Here is a 23,649-nt window from a genome sequence, read left to right on the forward strand (position 1 = left end):
CAAGCTTTTACCCCTCTCCCAGCAGTCCAGGGGTAGATTGCCCTTACCTGTTATTTGATGTTTTTGTTTGTTTGTTTGTTTTTTGTCGTTGAGACAGGGTTTTGCTCTGTCACCTAGGATGGAATGCAGTGGCATCACGGCTAACTGCAGCCTCAACCACCCATGCTCAATTAATTCCCCCACCTCAGCCTTTCGAGTCGCTGGGACCACAGACACATGTCATCATGCCCGGCTAATTTTTGTATTTTTTTCTTCTTTTTATAGAGACAGGGTTTCACCACATTGCCTCAGCTGGTCTTGAACTCTCGAGCTCAAGGATCTGCTCACCTCCCAAAGTGCTGGGATTACAGGCATGAGCCACCACATATGGCTGACAGGCGGCATTCTCTATTCTGATTAAGACTATCTCAAGCAATGCACCCCTGAGTCTCAGAGTGGGGACTTCCTGGTGATCCAGTTTTCCCGCAGCTGTTGGTATGAGCCCAATAAATGTTCTGTTTCCCTGCAGGGTAATTGTTTTTTCTTTTTCTTTCTCTTTCTTGCAGTGGGGCTTCACCAGGGCTCTGAAGGGTAACTGAGTTCCATGCCCTTTTTCCAGCAGCTGAAGATGTGTTTCATAGAGATGCGGGGAAGAGGGATCCATTGGAGGGCTTCTTTCCTTTTCTACAGCAGCTTCTGTTCTCTCCTTCCCCCAACCTTCTCCACCACTCTCCCGCCCCACTCCATCTCCTCCATAAGAGGTGCTTTCTCAGCACTGTCACTGCCTCCAAGAAAAGGAAAAACTGGCCGGGTGCGGTGGCTCACGCCTGTAATCCCAGCACTTTGGGAGGCCCAGACAGGCAGATCACGAGGTCAAGAGATTGAGATCATCCTGGCCAACATGGTAAAACCCTGTCTCTACTAAAAATACAAAAATTAGCTGGGCGTGGTGGCACGTGCCTGTAATCCCAGCTGCTTGGGAGGCTGAGGCAGGAGAATCACTTGAACCCCAGAGGCGGAGGTTGCAGTGAGCCAAGATCATGCCACTGCACTCCAGTCTGGGTGACAAGAGCAAAATACTCAGTCTCGAAAAAAGAAAAAAAAGGAAAGGAAAGGAAAAACAACACAGCCTGCATGACAGTACATTTGTTTACAGAAGCATTTACTAAATATTTTAAGTCCACTGTTGAGACATATTGCTCAGATACAAAGATTTCTTACAAAATATTACTGCTCATTGACAATGCACCTGGTGATCTAAGAGCTCTTATGAAGATGTACAACAAGATTAATGTTGTTTTCATGCATGTTAAAACAGCATCCGTTCTTTAGCTCATGGGTCAAGGAGTCATTTTGACTTTCAAGTCTTATTATTTAAGAAATACATTTCAGGCTGGGCGCAGGGTCTCATGCCTGTAATCCCAGTACTTTGGGAGGCCTAGGCGGGTGGATCACCTGAGATCAGGAGTTCAAGACCAGCCTGGCCCTGCATCTCTACTAAAAATACAATAATTAGCAGGGCAAGGTGGCAGGCGCCTGTAATCCCAGCTACTCAGGAGGCTGAGGCAGGATAATCACTTGAACCCGGGAGGTGGAGGTTTCAGTGAGCCGAGACTGCACCACTGCACTCCAGTCTGGGTGACAAGAGCGAAACTCAGCTTCAGAAAAAAAAATAAAATAAAATAAGACTATAGCTGCCATTGAGAGTGATTCCTCTGATGGATCTGGGCAAAGTAAATTGAAAACCTTCTGGAAAGGATTAACTATTCTAGATACCATTAATATATGTGATTTATAGGAGGAGGTCAAAATATCAACATCAACAAGAGTTTGGAAAAAGTTGACTCCAACCCTCATGGGTGAGTATGAGGGTTTGGGACTTCAGCGAAGGAACTCATTGAAGATGTGGAGGAAATAGCAAGAGTTAGATTAATTCTAGAGTTAATTCTAATTCTAATTCGAATCTTAGTTAGAATTAGATATGGAGCCTGAAGATGGGAGTGAATTGCTGCAATCTCATAATAAAACTTGAACAGATGAGGAGTTGCTTCTTATGGATAAGCAAAGAAAGTAGTTTTTTGAGATGGAATCTACTCCTGGTAAAGATGCTGTGAACATTGTTGAAATGACAACAAAGGATTTAAAATATTACATAAACTTAGCTAATAAAGCCATGTCAGTTTAAGAGGATTGACTGATTTCAAAATAAGTTCCACTGTGATTAAAATACTATCAAACAACATCACATGCCATAGGGAAATCTTTCATGAAATAATCAATATGGCAAACTTCATTGCTGTCTTATTTTGAAAAATTGCCACGGATTCCTTAACCTTCAGTAACCAACATTTTGATCAGTCGGCAGCCATCAACATGGAGACAAGACTGCCCACCAGCAAAAAGATTACGACTCATTGAAAGCTCTGATACTCGTTATCATTTTTAAGCAATAAAGTTTTTTGTTTCTTTGCTTTGTTTTTTGTAGAAATGAGGACAGGGTCTTGCTTTGTTGTCCAGGTTGGTCTCAAACTCCTGGCTTCAAGTGATCCTCCCAAAGTGTTGAGATTATAGGTGTAAGCCACTGCACCTAGCTGCAATAAAGTATTTTTAAGTTAAGATATGTACTTTTAAAAGACATAATTTATTGCACTACAGTATAGTGTAAACATAAATTTTATTTGCACCAGGAAACCAAAACATTCATGTGACTTGCTTGTTGTGATATTTGCTGTATCGCAGAGGTCTGGAACCAAACCTGCAATATCTCTGAGGTATGCCTGTGTGCTTCAGATGTATCATTCTCTAGAAAACTTACTTTTATAATCAAGTGCTTGTTCCTGAGGGACATACTAATAAATGCATGAATTGGCTTAAATCAGGGAAACTGAGACTTTTAGTACTGAGGACTATTCAAAATTCCTTCTTAAATGTATGTCATTCTCCTGAAGGTTTAGAAATTCTTTAAATGTAACTCTCAAATCTGCATTTGGCCTCGTTCAAAATCTACTCTCCCTAGATTTAAGTGGAAATTATACCTTTATTGTCACCAATACAAGTTCAGGTGGAAAAGGAGGTGACTTATGGAAGGCATCTACTCACAGGACATTCCCTATTTGAATGTCATAGGAGATGCCCAAGGCCCATGACCCTAGGTGTATTTCTGGGAATAGGGGAGCTGCAGACACTTAAGTCTGGTTTTGGAATATTGTCACTTCTAGCCCCCTTTTTTGGTCCTGTATGAAAAATATGAGCAAGCAGAAGACCCACAGAATCATGTTGGAGAAATATTCAGTCCCAATAAATAATTGTCAGCATAAGCTTATATGTATGAATATCTCAACAAAACAGCTGGGTTCCTATCTAAAGACCCATCAGACAAAAGAAAAAAACAAAAATTATAGATATTATAGTAAGAGTGTCAAAAGGAAAAAGATACCAAAATGATAATAGTAAGAAATCTTGGGTGAAACAGATTTTGTATGGAAAAATATTTCAAAAAGAAGGACAGCAGTAATAAAAATTGTCAGAGAGATACAGGTAGTTATCTTGGTCAGCTTGAGCTACTATAACAGAATATCATAGACTGGATGGTGTATAAACAACAGAAATTTATCTTTCATTGTCCTGAAGGCTAAGAAGTCCAAGGTGAAGGTGCCAGCGGATTCAGTGTCTGGTGAGGGCCTGCTTCCTGGTTCACAGACTGCTGTTTTTTTGCTGTGTTCTCCATGGCAGAAAAGGTGAGGGACCTCTCTGGGACCACTTTTGTAAGAGCACTAATTCCATTCATGAGGGCAGAGCCTCCCAAAGACCCCACCTCCAAATACCCTCAATTTAGGGATTAGATTTTAAAATATAAATTTGCAGAGGGATGGGGAGTGGAACACAAACATCCAGTTTATAGCAATACAGCATGCACATATAAGCCTATAATTTTATGAAAAAGGAATAATCACTGAACAAGAAAAACTCTTGGAAATTAGAATTTTGATGGAAAAAATAAATAATTTAATAGAGGGGTTTAAAATATATAGTAAAATCTTCCAGAAAGCAGAAAAAAGAAAGAAGCAAGGAGATTAACAAATTATAAAGATAGGAAATCAACAGAATCAACATATTATCATTAAATTGACAAATTAATTGGAATACTGGAAATATCTACATCTATATCTCTGTATGTCCCCAGAATTAAAGGACATAAGAATCCAGTTTGAAAGGGTCCATCATGTACCCAGTGCAATGAATAAAAAAGGATATGCAACAAAGCACATTTCCATCAAATTCTACTGTGTTGGGGAAAGAGAAAATTAAAGGACCCTTGGAGAGAATGGAGGGACATTTTCTGAATAAAAGAACAAGAAATAGAGTGATATTAGTCTTCATTGTAACACAGGGTTTCCAGATTTAGTAAAAAAAACACAGGACACTCAGTTAAATTTGCATTTCATACGAATAACAATTTAGTGTAAGGTTATGCCAAATATTACATGAGATATAGTGAGAAATATTCATTTCTCATCTGATTCAAATTTAACTGAGCAGTCATCTTTACCAGCAATCCTGCAGTAGAAGCACTGGATTTAACTCTTCTGTATGATTATGAAAGTGGACTTTCTTACCTTTTTGCTCCTCTAAGAAATAAGAAAAAAACAACACAGAGAAATAAAAACAGAGCAACAGCAGTAAAAACAAAATACCTGGTCTGGTATTTTTAGTGATGTAAGTGACCGAAAATTTCTACAGAATCCAAAGACTTTTAAAAGTTGCTGTTAGAAGTTAAATTGGGCAAAAATGCAAAGAGAATGTCAAGGTACTTTATGAATGGTAGATCTCAGTGAGCATCAACAAAAGTATACTTCCTGAAAATGAAACCACCTTTGCAAAAGTTATAACAGTGAGAAAATGTTGACAGTGGAGGGGATCTGACCTAACCAACTCCATTTGGCTTCTAACCTCCAAGCTGCCCTTGCTCATTCCTGGCCAAAGTTCAAGAAAAATATTTCAAGACACATGTCTTCCATCTACCTTGCCAGCTACTTAAGTGTTCTTTTGGTTTATACCAAACTCCCAGAAGGTATGAACCTTGCAGATATTTGCTTAGCCCTTGTAAAATTACTTTCATTGCGGGTAAACTTAGTGGTATGCCCTTGAGTTTTTCTTGAAAATCATTGTAAGAAGAGATTTATGTGAATTAAGATATGCTTAAACCCACCATGCAACAGATACCTGATATACATTGCCTCATTCAAATCTAAACTTTGTGAGTAAGTGGTATCATCCCTATTTTATAATTAACTAAACTGAGATAAATAAAATGGTATTTTGTCCAAAGGTATGGTGTTTGGATGTGTCAGAAACAGAAGTAAAACCCAAGTCTATGCTATTTTTAGTCTAGAACAATAGTCAACATCTTCTACATTTGCTGTAAAACAAATATGATTGACCATTGTAAAATTTTACATGATATTCCTTATTAAAATTTCCTCCAGAATTTAATGCAGTAAAACCTTTATTTTGCTGAGCAACTTCTTGCATCTTCGTTTCTTTAATAAAATATGTAATTTGCCCGGGTGCAGTGGCTCATGCCTGTAATCCCAGCACTTTGGGAGACCGAGGCGGGTGGATTGCTTGAGATCAGGAGTTTAAGACCAGCCTGTCCAACACGGTGAAACCCTGTCTCTACTAAAAATACACAAGTTAGCCAGGCATGGTGGCGGGCATCTGTAATCCTAGCTACTGGGGAGGCTGAGGCAGGAGAATTGATTGAACCCGAAACACAGAGGTTGCAGTGAGCTGAGATCACGCCACTGCACTCCAGCCTGCCTGACAGAGCGAGGCTCCATCTCAAAAAATACAAATAAAAATAAACTATGTAACTTATAACTTTTACTTCAGAAACTCGAATTTAACTCAGTCACAACATCTGTATTAACCAGTATAGTAGTTCCTTTGCAAACACTGCCAATATTTCTTCTTTTGGAAATCAATGGTATATAAATAAACCAGTATAAATATACACTCATGCAGACATGAACACAATCAGTCAAACTGTATCAGAGGAATTGATATACACATAATACTACTTAACACTAGTGAAAAAGAGGTGCCAAAAGATAGGTTCAGATACATTGTTGCAGTATTAAAGATGCAAAGAGGTAAATTTGGTTTCTCAAGTCGATGGCTGGCTTGGCCCTCTTCCAAGTTGTACTTTCCTTCTTTTCTTTCCTTTCCTTCCTTTCCTTCCTGTTCTAAATAAAGCTTTTGAATAAACTTGCACTCCCGCTCTGAAACTTGACTTAGTGTCTCCTTCTATTTTATGCCCTTCCATTGAATTCTTTCTCCTGAGGAGGCAAAAATTGAGGTTGCTGCTGACCCCTATGGATTTGCCAGGAGCAATTCTGAAGACTCCTGTGTATAGATGTTAAATAAATTTGTATGCTTTTTCTACTATTGATCAATCTACCTCATGTTAGTGATGTAACTGCCCAATGGGCTCACCTTGCCTGCTGCCTAGACAGAGCCAATTTATCAAGACAGGGGAATTGCAATGGCTAAAGAGTAGTTCACGGAGATCCTGCTGTGTGGGAGACCAGAGTTGTTATTATTCAAATCAGTCTCCCGGAACATTCGGGATCAGAGTTTTTAAGGATAATTTGGCGAGGATAGGCTAAGAAAGTCGGGAGTGCTGATTGGTCAGGTTGAAGATGAAATCACAGGGGGTCAAAGTGAGTTCTTGCTGAGTTCTGTTCCTGAGTGGGATTGCAGAACTGGTTGAGCCAGATTGTTGGTCTGGGTGGTGTCATCTGCTGCATCGTTGTCGTAATGCAGGGTCTGCAAAATCTCTCAAGCACTGATCTTAGGTTTTGCAACAGTGATGTTATTCCCAGGAGGAATTTGGGGAGGTTCAGACTCTTGCAGCCAGAGGCTGCATGGCCCCTGAACCGTAATTTCTAATCTTGTAGCTAATTTGTTAGTCCTAAAAAAGCAGACTGGTGGCCAAGCAAGAAGGCGTTTTTTGGGAAAGGGCTATTATCAATTTTGTTTCAGAGTTTAAACTATAAATTCTTTCCCAAGGTTAGTTAGGCCTATGCCCAGGAATGAACAGACAGTTTAGAGGTTAGAAGGAAGATGGGGTGGGTTAGGTCTGATCTCTTTCACTGTCATAATTTCCTCAGTTACTATTTACACAAAGGCGGTTTCAGTTATTTTTAGCAAATCTTTATGGGATCAAGAGCCCATGACATCCACAATAACTCACTGCAGCCTTGACCTCCTGGGCTCAAGTGATCCTCCCACCTCAGCTTCCCAAGTAGCCGGGACTACAGGCACAGGCCACCATGCCCAGCTAATTTTTCTTTTTTTTTTTTTTTTAAGTAAAGACAGGTTTTGTGATGTTGCATGCCCAGCCAAGGACTTTGCTCTTTTGTTTACAGGTCCTGAAGGGCCTGGGAAATGCAGGGCTGGTGATGGAAACCCTTCCAAATTCAGCTTGGATCAGAGAACTAGAGGAAGCAAGGATGCACAAAAAAATTTCCCAGAAAAGCCATACCTGTCAGGATCACTGGTCTCTGTGACAGCAAAGAAAGGGCCTTTGCAAGGTTTAAAGCCCAAAAGAAGACCCTGGAGTCTCCTACCATCCATGAAACTGCCCGTAAATTGCTGGTCCAGGAAAAACTATGTCACTAAACAATAAGTATTCAAGAAAGACTGTAGCGCAGCATCAATACAAAGATTTTATAAGAAACAATTCGATAAAGCTGGAAAAATGGATAAATGCATGAAAACATTCACAAGAAGGATGATGTCACAGAACTAGCGAGAATGCTGATCATATCATATATCCACCACAAGGTAAAGTTTTTAGTGAAATGATCACCTCTGTATAGGAAAATCACAAAACACACATGTAGGAACTCATGTGTTAGTAAGTTTTTTCTTTGGCATTTTGGCTGAACTAACTTTGGACTGAAAATGTATTTCTTATTCACAGAACATAAAAATATTCTTGTGTTTAACATTTTTTTCATCTGAGTCCATTTTTTGCTTTTCATTCATCTGAAAGTTTCTATGTAATATGACTCGAAGTAGGAATATAACAATGTTTTCTATTTATTAGTTGTCTCAGTATCATTGAATAAACCTTCCTTTCCCTACTTATTAAAGATTCTGCTTTAATCATATTCTTAAGTCTTATACATGTGAATATATAATATACATATATATAGATACCTACATGTATATTAATTGCTTGCTGGGTACTCTCTTCAGTTTTATTAGTTTTCTTATTTTGTAACTCATTTAGAACCAATTTACAAAGATGAATCAAAAATACATTTATTCTATTATCTATAAAGATGTCAACATATTTCAAAATACATAAGACCATACAAGTTCCAGCTGAATAATACAGTTATGTTTTGCAAAGGTAATTTTATTTGCCTTTATTAGGCAAAACTTACATTATCAAGTAGCATTTTTAATAAAACAAATAGCATACATCTTAGTAAGATTATCTTTTTTCAATAAAAATATTAAATGTATTTACTTTCCTGGATGTTGTCTACATATCCTACATAGCATGGCTCTTTACAAGAAAAATTAGTCAGAGCTACATAGTCAAATTGTAATGGTAATGCCTTAATGGATGAGTGAAAAAGCTATTAGCCTAGAACAAAATTTTTCCTAATTTTTATACATTAAAAAAGAAACAAGAAGAAAATAACTTTTATCTTTTCAATGGGATTTATTTATGTTTAAGTAAAGGTAGCAAATGTTACGTAAGTTGTTTCCTTAAGAACATTTATTTTGTACAATCACATTGTTATCAAGCAAGACTTACGGAAAGTTTCCTGGGTCCACAACACTGAACTTTGAAACTATTGTAGCATCCTCTTTTCCAAGTTTAAACATGACTTTGTGCACTGAAGAAGTATGGCTTCGCATTGCAGAGTGGTCACATGTGACAACCTGACACCAAGCGAGAAGCCTTTTGATGAAGTATGTTTTATCTTTTGTTGAGTTACAAAATGGTACTTTCATGTGTGTGATTATCAAACTCATACTTTTTTTTCAGGTCATTTCTCTTCTGCTACAATAAAAATAAACCAGTTAAAACTAAGCAGTATAGCAATGTAATCGACCATCTATCAGGTTATATCTTATATAGGATGTTTTAGGTGATATTGATGCTTTATATTACACATCTGTATTTAATATACTTTGGGCAATACAAAGTTAGAACATGTCTGGTAGATAAACAAAAAGATTTCCCTGAAAATTGATACATTGTTTTAACAATCACAAAAACTTAGGTTTATTCTTCAGAAGTGTGGTGGAATTGTTTAATATTAAAATAAAACATCTTGCTGTTGTCATTTTTTTCATATTCCTATTTTATACATTTTTAGATAACAGAATAATCCTGTAATTTTATTGCTAAAACATTATTACTTGGTTAGACATGATTATCAGATTTTGGGGTGACTTTGTTGTTCCCATATTTGCCAACACTAATTATTTCACTGTTTACTTTTGCAAACATGTGCTTATGCTAAAGATCCAAAAACTATAATGGGAAGTCATTGGTAATAATCAATGTACAATGATTGGTTAGGACAATGACTAATCTTATGGGCTGAAGTTTTGACTGCTATATGATAAGAGCTCTGACTATCCTGTTAAATTAACTGTACAGAGGGGTGTTTGGGGATTGGGAAATGCTTATTTCCAAAGAAACCATATTGCATGCTTATTTGACTGGCAGAAATTCTCTGGTTTGATGCATCACTAGTACTGAGGGTGGAATCTACATGCAGCTTCTTCAGCAAGCTTGTTGGTCCCTTAGGAGAGCTCAGCAGTGTTACATATGTCTTACAGCCTGTCACTGCACATGTCTGTCCTTGCTCACTGCCAGGAAGGCTGCCGATTCTCCAACAAAATCCAGTGCTAGATTTAGAACTGAAGGTGCTTTGTTTCAGATACCTGTAATACCTATAAAAAGCAAATTTCAAAGAAATACAAATTTATGTTAACATTCTCATAGTATTTTAACAGTTGTATTAGTTATTCATTTTTGTATCTACTACAAATCTGTATTAAAAATACAAATTGTTGAGGGACTCTGGTTCCAAAATCAGTCTAGAAGCAAGCTGGCTTCACTCCCTATCACAGAAAACCAAAAACAAACATACAGTGCCAAGATTATCACCAGCAATATCCCAGAACTCAAGTAAGAGGATGAAACAGTTTCCCAGGCCACAGAGAAGTAAAAAAATAAAAATAAAAATAAAAAGCTCCAAGTAGGTGGTAAGAGATTCAGGCTTCCTTATCCATAATCCTCTCCCCTAATATCCCCAGCATCAAGCACAAGGAAAATTTCTTTCTGACTCACAATTTCTACACTGCAAAAAGTGAGATCAAGGTGGACAGTGAACTTCCTCATCATCTTGATGCACCAAATCAGAGTGCCTGTTTAGCAGCACTACACTGTAAGAGGTGTGTTCCACAGGTCCCCTGAGCATGGACCCCTAGCCAGCCTTTTCACATAACCAGGATATCCTCTTTGGGACAGCCCCCATTCAGGTCAGGCAGCACTCTGATTGTTGGCTAGAACTGAGGCAAACCTGGGCTTAAGGCACCAGTTAGTGCCAAAAAGGAGGCAGTGACCTAGTTGGGAAAAAAGACAGAAAATCAACTGGTATATTACAAATAAGCAAGCATATCCAATAAAAACCAAAACAAGTCAGACCAAAAAGACAGAAGTAAATAACTAGTCTTTCAATGCAAAGTCATAGATGTAGATCCACAAGAAATAATAGCAAACAAGCAACAATGACCTCTTCATACAGACAAAAAAAGAAATCAGTGACTGACCCTAGTGAAATGGTGATATGTGAACTCTCCGACCAAGAATTCAAAATAGCAGTTTTAGGGAAACTATGTGACCTCCCAGGAAACAGAAAAGCAATTCATAAATTTATCAGAGATATTTAACAAAGAGATAGGAATAATTTTAAAAAATCAAACAGAAATCTTGGAATTGAGAAATACATTTGCTGAACTGAAAAATTCGTTAGAGGCTCCCAACAGCAGAATGGATCAAGTGGAGAAAATAATCTGCGAAATCAAAGACAGGCTTTTTGAAAATATACAGTCAGAGGAGCAAAAAGAAACAAGAATGAAGAGGAATGAAGGTCACCTTCAAGATACAGAAAATTAACTCAAAAGACCAAATCTAAGAATTATCTTTATTCAAGAGGGAATCACACAAAAGCAAGGATTAGAAAGCCCTTTTTAAAAAATAGTAACAGAAAACTTTCCAAAACTTGAGGAAGAGTTAAATATCCAGGTACAGGAAGGTCAGAGAACACCAATCACATTCAACCCAAATAAGACTACCCAAAAGCATGTAACAAATTCTCAAACATCAGGGACAAAGCAGGATTCTAAGAGCAGCCAGAGAAAAGAAGCAACTAACATATAAAGGAATTCAAACTCACCTGGCAATAGACTTCTCAACAGAAGCCACACAGGCCAGAAGGGAGTGAAACAACATTTTCAAAGTGCTCAAAGGAAAAAAAAACCTGTCATCCAAAAATACTGTATCCAGCAGAGTTATCCTTCAAATGTGAAGGATATATAAAATCTTTCCCAGAGAAACAAAAGCTGAGAGAATTCACCACCAACAATCTCATTTTATAAGAAATCTAAAGAGAGCTCTTCAGTCTGAAAGGCAAAAATGCTAATGTGCAGCAACAAAACATCTGAAGGTATAAAATCCACTGGTAAAATTAAGTATACAGACAAATCTAAAATTCTCTAAAACTGTAATTGTTGTTTAAAATCCACTCATAACACCACTACGAAGCTCAAAAGACAAATCTATCAAAACAATAATATCTATAGCAACCTATTAAGAGATAGGCAATATAAAAACATGTCAATGAGACAACATAAAGTCAAAATGTGGGGTGAATGCAATTAAACTGTAGACCTAAAAAAACCCTTTATACAGTTTTTAAAAACTTATTTGTAATAAAAATCGCCATCTTTTAAAAATAATTTATGTCTATATTTTTATAAGCTTCATAGTAACCACAATGCAAAAACCTTTAATAGATTCACTAAAAATAAAAACCAACAAATTACAACATATTACCAGAGAAAATCATTTAACCACAAAGGAAGACAGCACAAAAGGAAGAAAGGAAAAGAGGAGTTAGAAAATATACAAGCTGCAAAACAGCAGTAGTAAGTCCTGATCAATAATAACACTGAGCCTAGGCAACATAGTGATATCCTACCTTACGAGCTAGGTGTGGTGGCACGTGCCTGTAGTCCCAGCTACTCAGAAGGCTGAGGTAGGAAGATCACTGGAGCCCAAGAAGTTGAGGCTGCAGTGAGCCATGATCACACCACTGCCTGGACAAGAGTGAGACCTTGCCTCAAAGAAAAATTATAACATTGAATGTAAATTGACTTAGTTTTCCAATTAAAAGGTATAGGATGGCTGAATGGCAAAGAAACAAGACCCAATTGCATGTTGCCTGTGTGAAAGTCACTTCACCTATAAAGACACACATTGATTGAAAGTGAAGGTGTAGAAATAGATACGCTATGCAACTGGAAACCAAAAAAGAGCAGAAGTAGTTATATCAGGTAAAACAAGTACAAGTCAAAGACTGTAAAAAGAGACACAGGAGGTCACTATATAATAATAAAGGAGTCATTTCAGCAAGAGGCTATAATAGTTAAAAGTGTCTATGCACACAACACGAGAGCTCCCACGTATATAAAGCAAACATTAATAGATCTAAAGGGAGAGATAGACTGCAATATAGTAATATTGAGGAACTTCAACACCTCACTCTCAATAATGGACAGATCCTCCAGACAGAAAATTGACAAGGAAACACTAGAGTTAAAGTATACAATAGATCACATAGGCCAAACTGATATTCACAGAATATTTCACCTGTTATAAAATACACATTGTTTTCTTTAGCACATGGCACGTTCTCCAGAAGAGGCTATATCTAGGCCACAAAACAAGTCTCAATAAATTCAAAACAGTAGAAATCATATCAAGTATTTTTTATGACCACAATGGAATGACACTAGAAACTGATAACATGAGGGTCTCAGAAAATGCACAAACACATGGAAATTAAATAACATGCTCCTGAATGACCAATGAAGTAATTAGGAAGAACAGTATAAAATTTCTTGAAACGAATGTAAATGGAAATACAACACTCCCAAATCTATACTATACAGCAAAAGCAGTACTAAGAAGGAAGTTCGTAGCAATAAACACCTGTATCAAAAAAGTAGAAAGACTTCAAATAAACAACCTAAACAGTGAACCTCAAAGAACTAGAAAAGCAGAAACAAATGGAACCTAAAATAGTAGAAGGAAAGAGATAATAAAGATCAGAGCAAAAATAAACAAAACAGATTTAAAAAACCAGATCAATGAAACAAAAAGCTGGTGTTTTTAGAAGACAAAGAAAATCAACAAACCATTAGCTAGACTAAGAAATAAAAAGAAGGCCAAATAAATAAAATCAGAAATGGAAAAGGAGACATAATAACTGAGACCACACAAATAGACTCATTAGAGACTATTATGAAAAACTCTTTGCCAACAAATTGGAAAACCTAGAAGAAATGGCTAAATTCCTGGACACATACAACCCAAAAAGACTGAACCATGAAGAAATAGAAAACTTCAATAAATCAGTAGGGAGTAACAAGATCAAAATTATAATAAAAAGTCTTGCCTCAAAGAAAAGCCCAGTACCTGATGGCTTCACTCCTGAATCTACCAAACATTTGAAGAGACAGTAATACCAATTCTACTCTAATTCTTCAAAAAAAAAAAAAAAAACTGAAGAGGAGGGAATACTTGCAAATTCATTCTGCAAAGTAGTATTACCGTGACACCAAAACCAGAGAAGGGCACAACAAAAAACCAAAACTACAGGCCAGCATCACTGATGAACCAGATACAAAAATCTTCAACAAAATACTAGCAAACCAAATTCAATAACAATGTTTAGCAGCATCCCTGGCCTCTGACCACTGGATGCCAGAAGTACCACCAGTTTTGACAATCAAAAATATCTCCAGACGTTCTTAAATACCCTGTGTTGGAGGAAGGTGGCTAAATCACACCTCCCTCCCCACCGTCCCCCACCATTTGAGCACCACTGTATTAGATCACCTAGAAGTTATAATATATGTTATGTAACATTATGCCAGAGATTGTATACCCTGAGGCCGCTTTGGAAATTTCAGGAGAAGGCTGTTTGGTCACTTAGTTGGATGTTATAGAGGTGCTAGCCTAACATTCTGTAAATCTTATAAATACAGTTTTCTTCAATGCCTGCAAGAAAGAAGTGAAACATGGAGACACCTTGGAAAAAAATCAAGCTCTTGGCATGTGAGAGCTACAAGCAACTTTAGGGCAGCCACAGGAATAAGAGAATAGATGAAAAAAAGAAGGGAGGAGTTTAGGACTTACCCTCACAGACCTGAGCCATAACTGGGAAATTGTTACCCTTTTAAATCTAAGCCACCAGTGACAACCTGAGCTCAGGACTGAGCGGAGGGCATGGTCTACTACAGGGACCATGCTAGAAAAGTAATTTTTCCAAAGGGTATTTTTGGTGGCAGGGCAGGGCCATAGGCTCCTGTGAGTTAAATGACTCAGAACAGAAAAAGGTAACAGTATTCCACTAGACGGTGCTATATCTGATGAATTCATCAAGCATGTCCAAATTAGGTCTTACACGACCCTATCTTTTCCAGCACATTTTCCTCGGTCCTTTTTGCAATAATTTGAATTCAGCCATACTTAAAATGAAAGATATTTGCAAATTTAAAAAATTCCATTCTAGCTTATCTCCATTACTGATTCAAAATACATGCATTTCTAGTCTAAACAACTTGACACACTATTAAGCCAGGCTCAGGTCCAAAAGGCACAAGGTTCATAGCAAAATGTCTGTTCCTTGTTTCAATTTTAATTAATGCCATAGCTAGCAGATTTAATAACACTTCTATTGTTAAGTACAAGCAAAACTGATATAAAAATCTCTTAACTTTCACTTCTTTAGCATTCTGCTGACTGATACAGTCAGGGATGAGTTTTGTGTCTATCCTTGGAAGTCAGAAATATTAAAAAAAACAAGAGTTTAGGATATTAAAATGCTTTACAGACCTCTGAAATATAACAGTGTGCCCCAAAAGATAGCCGCTTGGCTTGGAGGTCTGGTAACATAGCATTTAAAAAAGGAACTTGCTGGTCACAGTGGCTCATGCCTGTAATCCCAACACTTTGGGAGGCTGAGGTGGGCAGATCACTTGAGGTCAGGAGTTCGAGACCAGCCTGGGCGACGTGGTGAAACCCCGTCTCTACTAAAAATACACAAATTAGCTGTGTGTGATGGTGCGGGCCTGTAGTCCCAGCTACTCAGGAGGCTGAGGCAGGAGGATTGTTTGAACCCAGGAGGCGGAGGTTGCAGTGAGCAGAGATCGTGCCACTGCACTACAGCCTGGGCTACAGAGCAAGACTCTGTTTTCAAAAAATAAAAATAAAAAAGAAAAGACAAGGAAATTAGTTGCTGGGTGGAGTGCTTTCTGCCACTTGGGGCAGACTGCTTGAGCCCGTGGGTTCAAAACCAGCCTGGGCAACAAAGTGAGAACCCTGTCTCCAAAAAAAAAAAAAAAAAAAAGAGAGAATTTGGTCATTATACATCAAGGTAACTGGGTGGCTAACCTCATGTCAAAATGGGAAGTACTAAGGGCATATTTAAGCAATTATCTAATTGAAAAGTTGTGAGGTCACAATCTACTGAAACTTATAAACACTTGGAGAAAAAAGATACAGGTAACCTTATGTTTTATAACTTTTTTTTTTTTTTTTGCAAACAAGGTCTCACTCTGTCCCCCAGGCTGGAGTGCAGTAGCACCATCACAGCTCACTGCAGCCTCGACCTCGCTATCCTCCCACCTCAGCCTCTCGGGAGGAGGATGGGAGTGGTAGTCAGTAATGTGTAGGGCATGGGGGGCAGGGGATTTCTGCATTACATTCAGCTCCACACGTCATTTAAAATATGGTCAGAAGAAATGAAGACAAGTAAAATGGTCTCAAAAGTGGCTGGAATTAGGCAGAGGACAGGCAAAGTACAAGTCAAACATAGAAATGGAAGGAAAATGGAAGGAAAAAAGGAATATACGTGGTGGGCCTTACCGTCATGTGTTACCCACATGCCTCTATTAATCAATGAAAACGTTAATGCAATCATACACATGGTTTCATATATTTTCCATCAAAATAGTAGAGAGAGAGGAAGGGTAAGTACAAGTGAGCTGGCCAGGACAGTGGGTGGAAAAATTCCACTTCACAGTTTTGCCTGGGTCAAGGCCTGACTAGGAAGCATATTTACTTTAGAACTCTCACTAAAAAATTATTCTTTTTCTTAGTATAGGACATGCATCTTGGTAAAAATCCTTATTAAACAATAACAACTAATTTAAAATTTTAAAGACCATGAGAAGCAACATGTAGGATGGTGGAGAAGAACCCTCCACACTTCAGCCAATAGTTTGTGCAAATGTCAGACCACTTTTAGAGCCAGAAGTTCAGTCTCATCAATGTACCTAAAAGATTTCCCAAGGGTCTAAATCTCCTCTGTTTTAGAGAGAAATACTTCTTAAATTGTCATGTGTCCTCTCTTTGGCTCCATTCTATCACCACCAAGTTAACAGGATTTCTGTGAAAAAATTTCCTCAGTAAAACACATTTGGAAAACACTACACACTATATCCCTTTCTTAGAGATTTCTGGTGCACATGGGCATGTTAAAAGGGTATCAAAATATCTGAGAGGTTCTGAGAAAGAAAAACTGAATCCAGCATTTTCCAAATTTAAACCCGCTCCAAGTTCTCCCCTTTTGCCACCAAGAATACCTATTAGCCTTTCACAGGTCACTAGTATTTTCTAGCAGAGTAATTGGAAAATGCTATTCCATAGATAAAAGTATTACAACATTTTCTTGCCACATTGAAAGGACTGAAGATTTAAAAGACTTACCAAAAGGATCTATTTAATATCCTGAGAGTTAAGATTTTTGCTTACATTTGGCTTCTTGGTACAGTTGTTTAGCTTTTGCCCTATCATTCTCCTAATTGAAACATCATCCGTATTGGGAAATAATTGTTTTGTTACTCCTGTAAAAAACCAATAACAACACACAAGAAACTTTATGAGTCCTTTGCATCTTAGGGGATGAACTGAGGTAAAACATCAAGTATTCTACATTATAATTTTGTTTCCATTTTACAAAAGTAGCCCAAAGACCCCTGAGATATTTAAACAGATGAATATATAGGCAGGTTTTTCTAAGTAAAGCAAGAGATATCAGCAGATCTGTATTATCAACTGAGATCCTATGGTAGCAATTAACTTTAATCCTCCTACTTGCTTTAAACTCTAAGTCCTCTCGCTCTAAAACGTTAGGAATGTATTTTTATCCATTCCCAACATTAGTTGAAACAACTAAACTCTGACTGATCTTTTTCTGTATCTGTCTGCCTCAGCCTCCCAAACCACTGTTATTACAGGCATGAGCAACCACGCCTAGCCATGTTCTCTAACTTTTTTTTTTTTTTTTTTTTTTTTTTTTTTTTTTTTTTGAGACGGAGTCTCGCTCTGTCGCCCAGGCTGGAGTGCAGTGGCCGGGTCTCAGCTCACTGCAAGCTCCGCCTCCCGGGTTCACGCCATTCTCCTGCCTCAGCCTCCGGAGTAGCTGGGACTACAGGCGCCCGCCACCTCGCCCGGCTAGTTTTTTGTATTTTTAGTAGAGACGGGGTTTCACCATGTTAGCCAGGATGGTCTCGATCTCCTGACCTTGTGATCCGCCCGTCTCAGCCTCCCAAAGTGCTGGGATTACAGGCTTGAGCCACCGCGCCCGGCCTGTTCTCTAACTTTTAAAGTCAGTCTAACAGTATGTGTGAGCCAAGGGAAAGAATGTCATTGCAGTTGTTACAAGTAGTAGTTTTTTTGTTTCAGGAAGACAGACATTGTTGTACATTAAGAAATGACATATATAGAGCTGGGATTCAGAGAATCCTTAAATTTGTTGGATGTTGTCAAAAATTAATTGGATAATCTAGATTTTATTTAAGGAGATTCATTAATTTGAAAACCACAAATAGGATGGTCGAATTAGCCTTTATCTTTCTAGAATGAAAGATAAGAAATATAACAAAAGCAAAGTAGAAATTGTTATTGAAATTTTACTTTAAAAGATTGTAAGAATTTACGTTTCCAAAGCTATAAATTGTATGAATTCAAACTTTTTGGTGATATAAAACTTAGTTTTATTTTAATAACCATTTTTAATGTAAAGTTTTTCTATAAAATTTCCCATATTTAATGAGAGTTTTAGACTAACCTGAGATTTTTCTTTCCTAGAAAAAGAAACTTTAAAAAATAAAAGGACCATGAAGGACTACCTTGACCTTGAGTGGTAACATGATTTAAAATTCGTGTGACAATGTAACGCAATCATATTATCACCTATGATTTCTTGAACTTCATTCTGATTCATAGCTGGTTTTACGGCTTTGTCCCTTGAAGTAGAGGATTTTGCCCCTGTCAGGCTGTGAGTGGCCATGTATTCATTTGTGTAAAGTACTTGCATTAAATCATTAATAAACTTCTGAGGCTTGCTCTTGTTACAACGGGCAATCTGCCATTTTTCAATCTGGAACTAAAAAGATAAGAAAGAGTTGAAGTTGGAAAAAGAAAGTTCCATATGGAGAAATATATTACTAATTGAGTTAAGGCATAAAAGAAAACAATGTCAACATTTTTTAAGGTAATGTATTATATGTATTTTAATATATATTTTACATTTTAATTTAATATCTATTTTACATGTCAGGAATTAGAGTTAAGTGTTATCTGTGTGATACTCTTTACTATTTATGGGGTATTTGTTCCAAGGTGTATACAAATTCTTGTCATGTAAACTGGATTTGTTCCTTTCAGGCTTAGTCCCATACTCAGTGCTTCATCGTAAATGTAGTAGGAAGAATAATGGCCCTCTGAAAGGTCACATCCTAATCCCTGAAATCTGTAACATGTTGCCTCACAGGGCAAAAACAATTCTGTAGATGTGATTAAAACTAAGTACCTTGAGATGGGAGATTATCCTGGATTATCTAGGTGGGCTCAATCTAATCACATGAGTTCTTAAAAGCAGAAGAAGGAAGCAAAAGGGTAGATCAGGAAAAAGAGACAGAAGAGGGAGGAAAGAACTGAAGTGTAAGAGGGACTTCACCAGCTGTTGCTGGCTTTGAAGATGGCAGAAGTGGGCTGTGAGCCAAGGAATATGATTGCCTCTACAAGTGAGAATGGCCTTCAATTTACAACCAGCAAGAAAGTGGGGAATTCAGTTTTACAACCACAAGAAAATGAATTCTACCAGAGCCTGGGTGAGCAGGAAACAGATTCTGCCCTAGAGCTTCCAGAAAGAAATACACCTGCTAACACCTTGACTTTAGTCTAGTGAGACCTGTTCCAGACTTCTGATCTATAGAATTCTAAGATAGTAAACTTGGGTCATTTGAAATCACTAAATTTGTGATAATGTGTTATATAGCAATAGGTAACTGATACACTAAGATTCAAATATTTTGAATGTTAGATTGTTAGTTAACATTTATCATGGTTGATGGTATACTTACTGAGACTACCTGATTCTAACAAAACTTTGTCTTTTTAGCATCTGTGTCTTAAGTAGAAAAATAGAAAAAGATTGTGTTCAGCCAGCATGCTGAGGCTGAAATTTACCTCTCAATGATATAAAATTGTATAATCCTGAATGCATAGGTATCCTTCTGTCACTGGTATAAGAATTTTTAAGTTCAATAACTTTATCTTTGTCCCCAATTTGCCTTTAATGTTCTAAACTGGGTATTTGTTTCACAAATACTAGTTTTTATTATAAAAGGACAACAGTTTTATGCCTCTGGTTCTCAGATTGATCTTGACTTCCTCAGAGAAGACCTTCTTGCCCCTCCTAAGTCAAGCCCTCCCTTCCCTTTCCCCAGGCTAGGTCAAGCACCTTATGCCTCTTTTTTTTTTTTTTGAGACGGAGTCTTGCTCTGTCACTCAGGCTGGAGTGCAGTGGCACGATCTCGGCTCACTGCAAGCTCCACCTCCTGGGTTCACACCATTCTCCTACCTCAGCCTCCCGAGTAGCTGGGACTACAGGTGCCTGCCACCACGCCCGGCTAATTTTTTTTTTTTTTTTTTTTTTTTGTATTTTTAGTAGAGATGGGATTTCACCGTGTTAGCCAGGATGGTCTCAATCTCCTGACCTCGTGATCTGCCCGTCTCGGCCTCCGAAAGTGCTGGGATTACAGAGGTGAGCCACCACACCCAGTCACCTTATCCTCTTTTTTGTAGTACTTAATAATTGTAATATTCCTATTGCATAAAACTAGTTTATCCAATAGTTATCTGATAAAACAATGATCATTGTCTACCCGTATTTAAATTTTTTATTTAACTGTATTCCAAAGAACAATAAGGCGGTTATTGCACCTGACCTGTTTCTCATCAGTCTGATGCTCTTCTTCAGGCTTTAAGGAATCTGGTGAACTGGAGTTAGAATTACTGCACGTTGAGGCAAATGAATCTGGTGAGGAGTTGTTTGTTGCTCTCCAGAGGGTGGATGCAGATGTAGACATGGTTCCTCCACCCTTAAGCAGAGCCTCAGCCATACCAACCAATTCTTCAAACTGGGTGACTGCTTGTGGTAACACTAAAATGGCAAGAAAAAGTACACTTTACAAATACCATTGGTAAAAGATGCATATGTACATTTTTTTTGTTGTTGAGTGTATGTGCATAGAAATATGCAGAACAAACTGTTAACATCTGCTGTCTTTGGAAAATAAACATGGCAGGAAAGGTGTTTGGAACATATTTACTTTTATTATTAAATAATTTAGTAATTGCTTAATAATAATAAAGCAATGAAAAAACATTTGGTTTTTGCAGTTAAATGAATATGCATTACTTTGTAACTAAAAATAATGTTTTAAAAGTTGATTCTTTTCTTTCTAGTTGCTGGGGTTTTGTTTGAAGATGTTGAGTTGAATCTCTTGTTTGGAGCTATTACTGATTCTATTATCAATAACCTTCTAGAAGCTTACATTAGGCCTGTTTATGTGCCGAGATAAAACTAGCCATTTCTCACAGATGAAAATAAATTTTCTATGACCGTGTATGGTTTACAAGGGAGTCAAATTTCATCAAATTATTAAAAATGTACTGCTACAATTCAAACTTGTGTTGTGATATATTAAAGATGAATTTTGGTAATCAATGGAATATTTTCTTTGTTCCTTTTTTTAAAATGGAAACTTACACATTCAAAGTTTTCATGCCTCCATGTAAAATGGTCTTCTCTGTTGTTATATCTAGTTTGTTTCCTAAGGACAAATAACATGTTGTTGGAGTTGGAAGAGATCTTGAACCTTGTCTAATTCAGTTCCTCACTACATGGTTGAGGGAACAGCCTGCTGGAGAGGTGAAAAAACTCTGAAACTTTTTTTATACTTTTCTTAAGCATATTATTGAGCTACAATTTTAGAATAATTAATGATGTGCAAATCAGTATATATGGTACTATATATAGTATATAGTATGTAGTATAGTATATAGTATATGGTACTATATTAAAGGAAAAACTACTAAAGAAGAAAATATTATTTTCTGTTCTTTCAAAAACATTTATTAGCACCTTTCATGTGCCAGACACTTATTCCATCAGTAATTACTTATCAAGCATTTAATAATATTAAACATTTATCTAGTTTTTTTCCTCTGTGCCAGGCACTATTCTGAGACTTTCACTGATGTTCTTTCATCCAATACTCATTGCAACTCTCTGAGATAGGTATTATCTTTACCTGTCATTTCCAGATGAAGTCAGTTAGGCAACAAGAAGTTAAGTAATTCGTCCAGAGTCACACACAGTTAGTGAAGAGAAAAGCCAAGATTCAAATTCAGACTGGCTGCCTCCCAAGTCTATGTTATGCAGATTCTCAGTATTTGCCAACCACTATGCTAGGTGTGAGGGATAAAACTGGGAGCAAAACCAGATGTGATCCATGTCCTTTTGGAGCTTACAGTCTGAGGGGTGAAGGGGAGACTTATTTACAAACCCACCTGTGTAGCAAGAATTTTGCCCTGCTCAAAGAACGATCTGGCCTTTGTCCGAGTTCCTGGGAAGTAACTGTTAAATCCTTGGAATTTCCTGACTGACAGGAATGTCTTCACCACTCATCATGAGCTCCTGGGACCATGCCTGACAGTTTATGCTAATAAGCTGACTCATGGTGGGGCCAAGTCACATGCAATAGCCTTAGGGTGGCAGCTGGCCACAGCCTGAAATCCAGAAAGACCAACCATATGATTTAGAGACTGAGTTCAACCACATGGGCAGGCAATCAACCGATCAATCATGCCTGCATTATGAAGCTCCAATAAAAAGTTTGGACAGTAGAGCTCTGGTGAGCTTTCTGGATAGACAATACTTTATGTGGATTGTCACATATAGATGCTATGGGCATAAGGCATCCTGAGACAACCAAAGCCTGACACATGTGGAAACCTCCCAGACTCTGCCCTCTTTCTTTGGCTGATTCTAATTTGTATCCTTTCCTTGTAATGAATGTTCTGTGAGTTTTTCTATTAGAGAAAATTATTGAATATGAGGGTGGTTTCGGGAAACTCCTGCATGTGTAGTTGGTGTCAGAAGTATTAGGCACTCTTGGCAGTGTGGAGGACACTGCCCTTAACTTTGCAGTTTGGTTTACCTGAGGTATATGCAAAAAATAAAAAATCACAATTCTTAAATGGCACAAAGCAGCAGCATAAGGTGCTTGACCCAGCCTGGGGAATGGGAGGGCTTGACTTGGATGGGGAAAGCAGGGCTTCTCTGAGGAAGTCAAGATTCATCTGACAACTTAAGACTGAGCAGGGATTAAATTGCTGAAGAGAATGAGGGGGTCATTAGAGGCATGGGAATAGCACCTTCTTCATATGAGGAACTGAAAGAAGGTGAAGTCTAGAACGTAAGAAGAAAAAGGGAATTTGGTATGAAGTGGGACTACAAGAATATTTACTATTTTTTTCAAATTACGTTTGTATATGTTCATTGGCATACATCATTCTTGTTATTTCTGCCTGTGTATCTCTAGTTTTATTAATGTATTTTCTTTTACGTAATTAGAACCATGCTGTATACATTGCATTGTATCATGCCTCTTTTTTTCCAATTAAAATGGTAAGGTGAATATTTTGCCTGTTTTATTAAATCTTCTTGGAAAATATGAGTCTTTAAGGTCTAATTTACATACAGTTAAAGGCAAAACCTTACATGAAGTCTGAGCAGAAATTTCATAGGTAAAGGGGACGAGTTTGACAAATGGGTGCACCCATTAAAAACACACCTAATCAAGATAGAACATTTCCATCCTCCCAGAATGTTCCTTTACATCCTGTCTAAATCAATCCTTGGACTTACCTCAGAGGCAACCACTAATCTGACTTCTTTAGCTGTAGATAAATTTTACTTGTTCTAGAAT

The 23,649-nt window shown here is 37.5% G+C and overlaps 1 protein-coding gene across 35 annotated transcripts in view; it reads right to left on the reverse strand.

The window, feature by feature from the left end:
* Positions 1–8,699: 8,699 nt before the first annotated feature.
* BEND6 (BEN domain containing 6) overlaps positions 8,700–23,649 on the reverse strand; it is a 74,723-nt gene continuing 59,773 nt past the window's right edge. For 27 of the 35 annotated variants that reach the window (XM_074037755.1, XM_005552679.4, XM_074037751.1 and 24 more), the window contains 4 exons: positions 20,602–20,816; positions 18,563–18,755; positions 17,075–17,211; positions 8,700–9,966 (listed from right to left, as the gene is read on the reverse strand). In XM_074037755.1, coding sequence (XP_073893856.1) covers positions 17,084–17,211; positions 18,563–18,755; positions 20,602–20,816 — 536 coding nt within the window. In that variant the 3' untranslated portion in view covers positions 8,700–9,966; positions 17,075–17,083. Of the gene's footprint in view, positions 9,967–17,074; positions 17,212–18,562; positions 18,756–20,601; positions 20,817–21,425; positions 21,490–23,649 lie in introns of all 35 variants that reach the window. The other 8 variants (XR_012433714.1, XR_012433717.1, XR_012433719.1 and 5 more) reach the window with 1 other exon arrangement.

The sequence above is a fragment of the Macaca fascicularis genome, chromosome 4 (genome assembly GCF_037993035.2).
Source record: "Macaca fascicularis isolate 582-1 chromosome 4, T2T-MFA8v1.1".
NCBI classification, from domain to species: domain Eukaryota; kingdom Metazoa; phylum Chordata; class Mammalia; order Primates; family Cercopithecidae; genus Macaca; species Macaca fascicularis.